The sequence below is a fragment of the Eucyclogobius newberryi genome, unplaced genomic scaffold (genome assembly GCF_026437365.1).
Source record: "Eucyclogobius newberryi isolate DKJ021-1_F unplaced genomic scaffold, fEucNew1.0.hap1 SCAF_3, whole genome shotgun sequence".
In the NCBI taxonomy this organism is placed as follows: domain Eukaryota; kingdom Metazoa; phylum Chordata; class Actinopteri; order Gobiiformes; family Gobiidae; genus Eucyclogobius; species Eucyclogobius newberryi.
This window is the reverse complement of record NW_027315945.1, coordinates 16,011,787-16,023,842: the sequence shown is the minus strand read 5'-3', so window position 1 is coordinate 16,023,842 and position 12,056 is coordinate 16,011,787. Positions and strand designations below refer to the sequence as shown.

Below are 12,056 nucleotides of genomic sequence, written 5' to 3'. Positions count from 1 at the left end.
TCTAGCACTAAAATGTATAATTGATATAATAATATCACACACACACACACACACACACACACACACACACACAGGAACTGAGTACTCTGAGATGTGCCGTAAATGACACAAGATTTGTCTTTTTTCAGCACAATGATGTTCCTCCAACAGCAGAAACTGGACTTTAGTTTGAAGATGGTTAATAACTGATGATCTGACCAGAAGTGGCTTTCAGTTTCCCATCGCCTTGTATATCAATATATATTCATAATCAGCTACAACATGATTTATGGAATTTGATTAGTCCTTAGAATTGGTGCTTGTGGATTTATGATTTTGTTTCTGCCGCTCTCCACTTCATCCAGCTTGTTCTGGTTTTAAAGTGAATAAGTCTTGTTTTAGTAATAGTGTGTTTTTTTTCTCAAATAAATAATTTGACTCATGTTTCACATTTTGTTGTATGTTTTTTAAAGCTGGTCTCAGGAAACAGCTCATCATTTATTTTCAAGTACAGATTATGAAAGTTAATTTAATGTTAATTGGTTTTGCAATTAGTTTTAAAAAATGCATTCAATACAATTATTTTGCAAAGAAAATATATATGTTTCACCGTAATCAAATGTGAAATGCCTAGTATTGGACCTATGATTTTATTGTGTGAATATAAACTGTGAGGTGCCAACAGATCAACTTCCTGCAAACAATAAAAGTTTAGATTACAGTTATGGCACTAATTTAATTCAATACATTTGACTTTCTTATCAAAGTTATGAAAACAACATTTCTAAGATTTCCAACAATCTATTCTACACCATTCTATGTATTTAGACCATTTTTTTATCTTTTAGAGAACAGTTCTTCCTCTGAGTGTGGGCTGATGACCAACTTAGTCCAGACAATAAAGTTATCTTTCATTATTTTTAGCAAAATATTTTAGTCACAGTATTTAGTCTATAGAGAATAGAGTATTTTATGCTGTCACGCTCACAATAAGAGCCTATTGGAAGTGAATCATGAGCCACATTCTGCAGCCATCTATCCTGGCACTATTATGAACTAGTAATGACTTAGACCCACCAGAAGAGGTCAGTGTTCTGCTGCTAGATATAGAAACCATAACAATGTATTAATGATTTTTCGAGAATTCTACATGGACTGGATTCTAGAACATGATGAAGTCATATGACAGATGTTGGAAAGAGGCAGATTTTCCCTCATGATGAGAGCATTGTTTCTTGTAAGAAATAGCCATCGCAATAAGTACATTACAAACATTGAGCCTGTGACAAGACGCTTGAACTCAATATATAACACAGCAAATATAATTTTAACTGACCCCATTACAAACAGGTGGCCTTTAGAATGTTGCCCATTTTCTGATAATATTTGCTGTGGCAACATCTTTCATATTAATATGAATTAAGTGATATTTTAATGTTTTGTTTTTGTTTTGTCATTGACCTGACTTCTTCTCTTCAGATGATTAGACTCAGAATAAAATGTCTTAAGATAAAATATGTACCCCGTCCCCTACACTCTTAATCTTATAAATGTTTTGTAAACGTCTCATTCATGGCTGTGATAGTTCGCCCCTGAGTGAACTTTGGACGTGCGGCTGCTCAGGTAATCACATATGTTTGCCTTAATATCAGAACTGTTTCAACAATAAGATGTAAAACTTACAATTAATTAATTTATCTATATTTACAGTGGCTTATTATTTCATAAATGTCTTTATTTTGTAATTTTCTTTAAACAAACCGACACCAATACCATGGTTTTTTTTGTGTGTATTGTTTTCATAATCTAATGCCAATCATGTATATTTAAATGAGGGACTGACACGTGCTATTGGTGAAATTGCATTAGAATATACATCTGTGTGCAGTGTCCACTTGCCTTGCACAGTCAGGGTTGTTGTGCCGACCATTTGTGGACCTGCTGCTGGTATCACTGTCACTCTGTAAGTTCCAGCATCTTTCTGGACCACGTTCCTGAGCTCCAGAGATCCAGTAGAGATGAACAGAGTGATCCTGTTTTCAAACTCTGGAGCCGAAAAATTACCAATATTTGAAGTGATAATATTTTTGGTTATATGTTATGTTATGTTATAGAAATAAATGGTGTTTGTGTTGGACTTAATGATGTGGTGAACATGGACGTGCCGCCCACAGCTGCAGCCTCAGAATCAAGTAACAGACCAGCTCCAGAGGCTAATCCTGGCAACAATAGAACATACATTTTAAAGGATGTCAGGTATATCATTGCAATTATTCAGATTCAGACAACTTTATTGATCCCAAAGGACAATTCATTCACAGCATAACAAGAACAATTCACACACACATAAACATACAGTGTGTCCATTTCACACTTTAAAAAGAGGACGTCATTAAGTTGAATCCAGCAGAACACAACAGTATACAAGATCTTTTATATTATAATATAATATGTATGAAATCTATTTATATATAGATATAACAGAAATAGCAACATTAACGTGGTGTACTCTACTTGTGTGAACATATGTGATTAATTATATTTAAAAGTCTTACCTAAAAGACCTCCAAGGATTATGACTTTTAAAGTTCCCATTGTCGACTGTGTCTTCTTGGCTTTGGGTGAAGATCTGTTTTAAACACACAAGATGTACTACAAAATCAAAATCGGGATTTTTTTCAAGGAATATTAGAATTACGATTTGAACGTGATTGTTTTCCCTGCATTAACATGCGAAGCAAGCAAAAAATAACCATGCAGCGATTATCATGCGTCCTTGTGAGTAGGCCCCGTCTGCAGATCCGAGGAAAAGGATAAGGACTCTCGCTAAAAACGGCAGGAATCAATCAAAAAAACACTTTGGGCACATAAGAGGCACCAATAGCACTGTAAGAAGGTTAAAAGCTCTGAAAAGTCGATTTTGCATGATATGGGACATTTAAATCTGACTGACTCTCACATTAGACACTGGCTCTGTGGGAGGAGAGACAGAGCAGCTTAATCTACTGTATGTCCCTCACCTTACAAAAAGTCACCCTTTTGACCTTAAGGGCTCTCGAGGGTCCCCACTTTTAAACTGTCATGAAATCCACATAGATTGATATTTTTTCTTCTTTCTGAAGATCCAGCAGACTCAGTAGACTTAGTATATCAATATAATATGTTTAGTGCCAAATGACCAGGTTATTGATATAAAGGTGTTGGAGGCAGCGATGCCACAGAATCAGGCGACACACCAGCTCCTGACGCTAAACCTGAGGGAAATCACTCAATGTTCATGAACAAATATATCATACAAAAACAATTCACATAAACTTTATAAATGTTTATTTATTCAATAATTACAATAGTTCTTACCAGAAAGAGCACAAAAAAATAACCACTTGAAGACTTGAAGGCTGTGTTTCCTTTGGTCTGAAGGAAGTACTCCTACACTGTATATTCTACACTTAACAGTCCCATTTATGTTTTTACTTTTGCACTCCTTATTTTAAATATATGAACTATCAACTAACTTTCTAAAACATACAGTTACATAGTCATACACAGAATCAAATATTATTTAGATAATTCCTCATCAATGATACACAATTTCACAGTGACACATCATTGAACACACATGACGTTAGTAAATGATAAAAATCAAATGTACAGCAGGTGTTTAGTTTCATGTAGAAGACAAGATTCCTTTTTTTGGCATATATAGTATGAGCTCCTGTGATTCGACACCAAAGATGGACAAATGTAACTATAGTTTTGTTTTTTAGAAATATTACATCTGTCCTACATGAGCAACAAAACTACAGCATTGCACGGATTTAAAACAAGAGCATTTTATTCCATGTTTGTTGAATGAATGCTAAGTTTTTAATGTATAGAGTTTATAGAATGGTTTATTTAATCCCACTGCAGAGGCATTGGTGTATTTCACAGTATGTACATATATTCAGAACTATTAAAATAAAGTTAAATGCAGGAGTCTTACACACAACACAGCCATTTTCAAACACAGACAATAACAATACTTTATGTGCCGCACTACTTGAATTTAAAAATAGATACAAACACAATTTATAAGGTTTGATCGTATAGATTTGAATCATTCTCATAAACATGATCTTTATCCGTGTTAAAGGTGTGAATATTTGAAGTGTTCTCGTAGACATGCGTCTCCTTCAGACCTGTATGTGGAGGCGTAACAGACATAAAGCATGGTTTTAGAATATTTCATAAACTACAAGAATACTTACTCTTATTACTTCTTTTTTTGCCTTTTCTGAAAAACAAACAGAACAGGGTCAATACAGTAGGCCTATGTACATTAAACCAAGACTGTAGATCTTGTTCTAATAACTTACTGGTGTTTATACAAATGTAAAGCTCCTGCAGTCGCTCCAGCAACAATCACTAATGATGCAACAATGATTCCAGCGATGGCTCCAGTTGAGAGGCCCTCCTGAGGTACTAAAGACATAGAATGAGATACAGTGAAACAAAACTGCTCAGATGTAGTGACTTAAGCAGAGAGCACAGTGCCATTTAGTCACTGCACAAGTTACTGCAGATGATGTAGATCTGAATAAGTGAATTCATGTCTGTGGAAACAGCCATTCAATACGGCTGGTTTAAAGGATCTATAGTTAGTCTGTTTGTCATCTGAAGAAAGATTCTGTTTTTTTACCTGTCACAAGCACTGTATGTGAAGCCTGGACTGTTTTCTTTGTGATTTCATTTGTTGCTTTACAGATGTATTGTCCACTGTCTGAAGATGCAGCAGACTCTTTAGTATATTCAGATGATTGAGCGAGGATCGTCCCATTCTTAATCCAGGTGTAGTTAGCAGTTGGTACAGAGTCACAAAAGCAGCTTAATTTGAATGTTTTGTCCTCTTGAATCTCTTTTGGACCTGAGATTTGGACATTTTCTGGTCCATCTGAAAAAATAATGAAGAGTTAAAGTAAATGTTTGACGTAGATGATGAAACATGAAGCGTTTAGCACTGACACTTACAGTTCACATGCAGAGAGTAAGACACTGTCTCACTGTTGATGGAGTTACTAATTTCACAGACGTAAGTCCCACTGTCTGTTCTGTTCAGGACTTTAAAAGACAACACTCGCTTTTGTTCATAAAATACAATATTTTCAGAAGGTTTTAGCTACTGTCCATTTATCAACCACTTTCTGATGGAGATGGAGCCAGAGGCATCACAGCTTATATTCACTGAGGAGCCTTCCATCGGCTCATTGGACGATGACTCCACAGAAATATTCATTATTCTCTCTGTGGAAGAAAAACTAAATATCACAAAGATTTCCTCACTGAAGATGTTAGATTAGTTACAGTAAATATTGCAAACTTAATGACATAAAGGCAAATTATGAAGATACGTTAAACAGACAAATCTTATGGATAAAAGACACTGCTCTTACTCAACACAGAGATGAGTCCAGGCTCAGAAGTTGTGTATCTGAGAGTTTTGTTGTTGAAAGCCTGACAGCTGTAGTTTCCACTCTGGTTCATCTGGATCTTCACCAGTTCTAACTGTGCTCCAGTAAAAGACAACAGCTCTCCATTAAAAAGCCATTTAAAGTGAGCTGCAGGTCTGGAGTCAGCTGAGCAGGACAGAAGGACGTCTGAGCCTTCCTCATAGTCATCGATTTGTGGAGACGTCTCCAAAATGACATCGTCAGGTCCGTCTGAAGGAAGAAAACATTGAATCAAGTGAAATGTGGAGAGTCGTGAATGTGATTAACAGTAGACATCATTCACTCACAGCTGATGGAGAGTTCTGCAGTTTCACTGCTGCTGCTACTGACAGGATTAGACACTTGACATCTGAATGGTCCCTGGTCAGAGCGCCTCACAGTGGATATAGTGAGAGTTGCACCTCCATCAGTGAGACTCTCTCTGTCACTGGCTGTGACTTCATCACTGCCATTTAACCAGAGGAAAGTTGTCAGGTTTGCCCCATCAGCAGAGCACGAGAGAGTCACAGAACTGATGAACTCCACCAAGTCTGAGCTGCTGACTGTGACTCTCACATTAGACACTCGCTCTGTGGGAGGAGAGACAGAGTCATTTAATCTACTGTAAATGCAAAAAGAAAAAGAGAATGGTCAGTGTTAGTCAGAGAAACAGCTAAAACCACAACAGTAAAATTGCATATTTATGATGAAGAACAAAATAACACAGAAGTCTTTTAATTCTCATGAACACGAGACTCTAATAAATCTGACAATTTATTTATTTATGATCACATGATTAACTTTACATAATTTTAAAGTATTTATATTTTATATTACATTATCATCCTCTGACAATGCTCTTAAATGTTCATATAAAATGATAAATTAGAATATAGTTTATAATAAATAAATCTAATGGTTAAGCAAGAGTTATATTTGTGTGCTCATGACACAAATAGTTAATAATAATAATAATACAAACAAATGATTATTACCATAAATGTTCAGTGTAGTGAGCCCAGTTATTGATGCACTTCCTGCTGGTGTAAGGGTAACACTGTACTCTCCAGTGTCAGTAAGAGCCAGGTTCCTGAGCTCCAGAGATCCAGTAGAGATGAACAGAGTGATCCTGTCTTTATACTGTGGAGAAGTGAAGTTACCACCAGCAGGACTTGAACTGATTATGTTTCTTGTGCCAAATGACCAGGTTATTGATATGAAAGGTGTTTGTGTTGGAGGCAGTGATGTGGTGAACGTGACTGTGTCTCCTTCAGCTGCTTCCACAGAATCAGGCAACACACCAGCTCCTGACACTAAACCTGAGGGAAATCACACACTGTTTGTAATGTTTAATACAAACCAAACAAGCATAAGTCACACAAACTTCTTCATAGAAATATTACTCTTTCTTACCAAACGTAGCACACAAAATAATCACTTGTAGACTCATCTTTTGTTGTGTTGTTTTCACCCGGACAGTGGCGACATGAAGTACACATAAGGAAGTACTGTGCTGTTTATGTCTATAATATACTTTGGTTAATGATTAGACACTGGACCAAATTCCATATCAAGCTGTTCAACAAATAAATGATAACTTTACACTCATTAAAGCATTTGTTCCATAAGACTAAATAGTGTGTTGAAGAGCATCATTTCTAAAATGTACAACACAAAATATTAGATATTAGTGTCACCTTTTTTCTATGGTGACTTTTTTTGGACTGACACTGTATGTGAATTATAAAGTATCTAAAATTATTGATAAATCTTTCTGAACATTAGTATTTATTCAATAATTACAATAGTTCTTACCAACAATAGCACAAAAATAATCGCTTGAAGACTCTTGTTGTGTTTCCTTCAGTCTGACACTGGCATTAAATATATGAAATGTATTTAAGGAAGTACTCCATTGTATATTCTACACATGACCCATTTACATGTGAGTTTTTTGTTTTGCACTCATTTAAAAAATATAATGTTTGTCTTACTGATGTATCAACTAACTTTCTGAAACATCCAGTAACATAGTCATGCACAGAATCAAATATTATTTAGATAATTCCACAACAACAATATAGAATTTCACAGAGACACATAATTGAACAGCATGACATTAGTTAATGATAAAAAGCAAATCTACAGCAGGTTTTTAGTTTCATGTAGAAGACAAGATTGATTTATTTGGCTCATATCATGTTAAGTATTGTACATGTCTGAATTAGACTAACAATGGAATATTTGGTTGTTCTAAAAATAAAATTAAATATTTCTGTCATAAACGGTTGAGGGATTTTCATAGACATGTTCTTCAGTGTAAACGTTGTTTTTCCTTGAAGTATTTCTTTCTGTTGGTCCGTCGGCTCGATCTGTGCAACGTTAGAAAATGATCAACATTGAAAATGACTTTTCTTTCTAATATTTCTGAATTACACGAATAACTCACCACTTTTGTTCATCCTACCAGGGCTGAAATGCAAATACAACAGTGTTAGTATTTTTTCCTTGAAGAAGATGTAAATTAAATTATTAATGACTCACTGGCATTTATAAATAAAAAACCCTCCGACAACAGCTCCAACAACAACCACTAAACATGCAATAATTATTCCAGCAATGGCCCCGGCTGAGAGCTGGTCTTTAGGTGCTACAGGTGAAGAAACAGAGACATTACACTTTGCTTTTGAAGCCTGAGAATCTATCAATCTGAAATAGTTGTTTTTAACACAATTTTGTACATTTTTGATGGATGGAAATAAAATATCTTCTGATCAAGTGAATAATCAAAAAACGCATAGAGATGTTTTCCTAATGTTGTCCACCTTTAATAGAGCTTTTGTGAATATTGTCATTTCTCTTTTTTTTATTGAATATTGCCTTTGTTGCAATCAGAGCTAATGCGTACAGTACATTTACCTGTGACGAGCACTCTGTGTGATTCTTCAGATGTTTTCAGTGAGATATCATTTGTAGCTTGGCAGATGTACTCTCCACTGTCTGACAATTCACTATTGTCTTTTGTGAATTCAAAGGAACGAGCTACAATTGTCCCATTTTTCTCCCAGACGTAGCTGGAAGCTGGTAGAGATTTTGCTGAGCAGCTCAATTTGAGTTTTGTTTTCAATAGAACCTCATTTTGACCTGAGATTTGAACATTTTCTGGTCCATCTGAAAGACAAAAATAAGACATATAATAACCACAAAAGCATGTTCTAAACTAAAGTAAACTAACAAACACGTACAGATCACAATCATGGAGTAAATTGCTTCCTGATGGCTGAGTGGGTTGCTGATTCTGCACGTGTACCGCCCACTGTCTTCTCTGGTCACACCTCTAAACGACAACACTTGTTTTTCATGGTAAAAAGTTATGTTTGCAGAAGAATTTAGAGGAAAACCATTCTTCATCCACTCTCTGGTGTGGATGGAGCCAGAGGCATTGCAGGTTAAGTTTAGTGACGTCTCCTCCTCTGGCAGTTGTTGTGCAGACGATGTGACCAGAGCATTAGAGACGTCCTCTGTGGGAGAAAACACATTTGAAATGGTATGAGCTCCTGTGAATCGACACCAAAGAGGGAAAAATGTAGCTATAGTTTTGTTTTTTAGATCTTTTGTCATTTTCCATTAATCCACTGCCAACATCTATCAACAATAATTAAACAAAACTAGTTTGTGAATTAGCTAAATGTATTTGTCATGAATGATTTGTGATTATTTTTAATTTGTTTTTTGGTTTTAGTTTGACTTACCCCATATGTTTAATGTGGTGGATCCATTCAATAAAGCGCCCTCTGCTGTTGTAATTGTAACATTGTACTCTCCATTGTCTTCTAGAGTCAAGTTGGTGAGCTCCAGAGACCCAGTGGAGAAGTACAGAGTGATCCTGCCTAAATACTCTGGTGAGGAAGTGTTACTAGGAGTAGAAATGATAGTTTTATTGCCAAACTTCCATTGTATTGATGCAAATGGGGTTTGTGTTGGCTCAAGAGATGTGGTGAACCTCACAGCATCTCCTACAGCTGCGTTTACAGGATTATGAGGCAACACGACAGCATCTGAGCTAAAACCTGTAAAATAAAAGCACATTTCTACTAACTTTACCATACAATACAAACAGTCCTAAACGTGATGCTCTTATTCATTATTACTGAAGATTTACAGGAGATTCACAGCATATTATCTGAATCAGTGTTCTTACCCCAAAAAGACGCTCCAATTACGATCAAATTCATCAAATTCATCACGAATGTTGATTTTCTAATGCGTTATGTGTCAGCAAGGCTCGAGGTAAAGTGAAAGAACTCAAGACCAGGAAGAGCAATGTTTGATTTTACAACTGTTACAATCACTGACCTTATCTTTCTCTGTGACAATCTTTTAATTATTATCCATGTGTTGCTGCTGTCAATCCAGTGATCCAGTCTATTCCCTGAACAAAACACAGGAGCAGCTCACGTGAACTGAAATACATCCTAAGTCAGCAAACGGCAAACATGACAGATGAACATTTAGTGTAAGCTCAGTCCACAAAAGAGTTAAAACCAAGAATAACAAATACATGTTCCGTTACTACTGTAGTAAGTATGATTGAGCAGCACTTTGAGGTTTGACTGGAGAATATTTTCACTACTTGAGTTTCTTCTTTAGTTGCATCGCACAAAAAAATCAGTTTAAGGAAGTTAATTTGTTTACAATAGTGTGTATAGACTCTATACTATAGAGTCTTATCTGACTTTATTAGAGTGAGTATGTGAGTTGGCAGGTATAGTAGCCTACTGTACCTGCCAACTCACATACTCTAATAAAGTCTACTGACCACGGACAGTAGGTGCACCATTTGCCCTTCTACAACACATATTTATAACTGGACTGGGCAAGGCAAGTTTATTTGTAGAGCACAATTCACAAGGCAATTCAAAATGCATTAAAATCACAGAGACATGACAAAATCACAAAACAGTTGAAGACCTAAAAGAGCAGAGTACAAAGCAAATCCTTTCAGTCGTATTCACAGCTAAACAAAACTGTTTTTAGCTTAGATTTGAACATTGTCAGAGTAGAACCTGTCTCACATCTTCAGGAAGAATGTTCCAGATTTTAGCTGCATAAAACTGATAGGCAGATTCCATATTTAGTCCTGACTCTGGCACCAGCAGGAGGCTGGTCCATGTTTAGTCCTGACTCTGGCACCAGCAGGAGGCTGGTCCATGTTTAGTCCTGACTCTGGCACCAGCAGGAGGCTGGTCCATGTTTAGTCCTGACTCTGGCACCAGCAGGAGGCCGGTCCATGTTTAGTCCTGACTCTGGGCACCAGCAGGAGGCCAGTCCATGTTTAGTCCTGACTCTGGCACCAGCAGGAGGCCGGACCATGTTTAGTCCTGACTCTGGCACCAGCAGGAGGCCGGTCCATGTTTAGTCCCAACTCTGGGCACCAACAGGAGGCCGGTCCATGTTTAGTCCTGACTCTGGGCACCAGCAGGAGGCCGGTCCATGTTTAGTCCTGACTCTGGCACCAGCAGGAGGCCGGTCCATGTTTAGTCCTGACTCTGGGCACCAGCAGGAGGCTGGTCCATGTTTAGTCCTTACTCTGGGCACCAACAGGAGGCCGGTCCATGTTTAGTTCTAACTCTGGGCACCAGCAGGAGGCCGGTCCATGTTTAGTCCTGACTCTGGCACCAGCAGGAGGCCGGTCCATGTTTAGTTCTGACTCTGGCACCAGCAGGAGGCCGGTCCATATTTAGTCCTGATTCTGGCACCAGCAGGAGGCCGGTCCATGTTTAGTCCTGACTCTGGCACCAGCTAGAGGCCGATCCATGCTTAGTCCTGACTCTGGCACCAGCAGGAGGCCGGTCCGTGTTTAGTCCTGACTCTGGCACCAGCAGGAGGCCGGTCCATGTTTAGTCCTGACTCTGGCACCAGCAGGAGGCTGGTCCATGTTTAGTCCTGACTCTGGCACCAGCAGGAGGCGGGTCCATGTTTAGTCCTGACTCTGGCACCAGCAGGAGGCCGGTCCATGTTTAGTCCCGACTCTGGGCACCAACAGGAGGCCGGTCCATGTTTAGTCCTGACTCTGGGCACCAGCAGGAGGCTGGTCCATGTTTAGTCCTGACTCTGGCACCAGCAGGAGGCCGGTCCATGTTTAGTCCTGACTCTGGGCACCAGCAGGAGGCCAGTCCATGTTTAGTCCTGACTCTGGCACCAGCAGGAGGCCGGTCCATGTTTAGTTCTAACTCTGGGCACCAGCAGGAGGCCGGTCCATGTTTAGTCCCAACTCTGGGCACCAACAGGAGGCCGGTCCATGTTTAGTCCTGACTCTGGGCACCAGCAGGAGGCCGGTCCATGTTTAGTCCTGACTCTGGCACCAGCAGGAGGCCGGTCCATGTTTAGTCCTGACTCTGGGCACCAGCAGGAGGCTGGTCCATGTTTAGTCCTTACTCTGGGCACCAACAGGAGGCCGGTCCATGTTTAGTTCTAACTCTGGGCACCAGCAGGAGGCCGGTCCATGTTTAGTCCTGACTCTGGCACCAGCAGGAGGCCGGTCCATGTTTAGTTCTGACTCTGGCACCAGCAGGAGGCCGGTCCATATTTAGTCCTGATTCTGGCACC

General features: G+C 38.6%; 2 protein-coding genes across 2 annotated transcripts in view; both read right to left on the bottom strand.

The window, feature by feature from the left end:
• Positions 1-12,056, bottom strand: part of LOC140374094 (hemicentin-1-like) — a 52,527-nt gene that overhangs the window by 34,365 nt on the left and 6,106 nt on the right. Inside the window, 7 exon segments of the mRNA XM_072460877.1 lie at positions 2,929-2,952; positions 4,661-4,912; positions 4,990-5,262; positions 5,412-5,678; positions 5,756-6,037; positions 6,443-6,766; positions 6,861-6,960. Coding sequence (XP_072316978.1) covers positions 2,929-2,952; positions 4,661-4,912; positions 4,990-5,262; positions 5,412-5,678; positions 5,756-6,037; positions 6,443-6,766; positions 6,861-6,960 — 1,522 coding nt within the window.
• Positions 7,669-9,778, bottom strand: LOC140373620 (cell adhesion molecule CEACAM6-like). Its single transcript, XM_072460216.1, has 5 exons — positions 9,649-9,778; positions 9,200-9,517; positions 8,693-8,968; positions 8,367-8,618; positions 7,669-8,097 (listed from the first exon to the last, which is right to left on the bottom strand). Exons 1-5 carry the CDS (start codon positions 9,689-9,691, stop codon positions 7,988-7,990), a joined length of 999 nt encoding a protein of 332 aa, XP_072316317.1. The 5' UTR covers positions 9,692-9,778; the 3' UTR covers positions 7,669-7,987.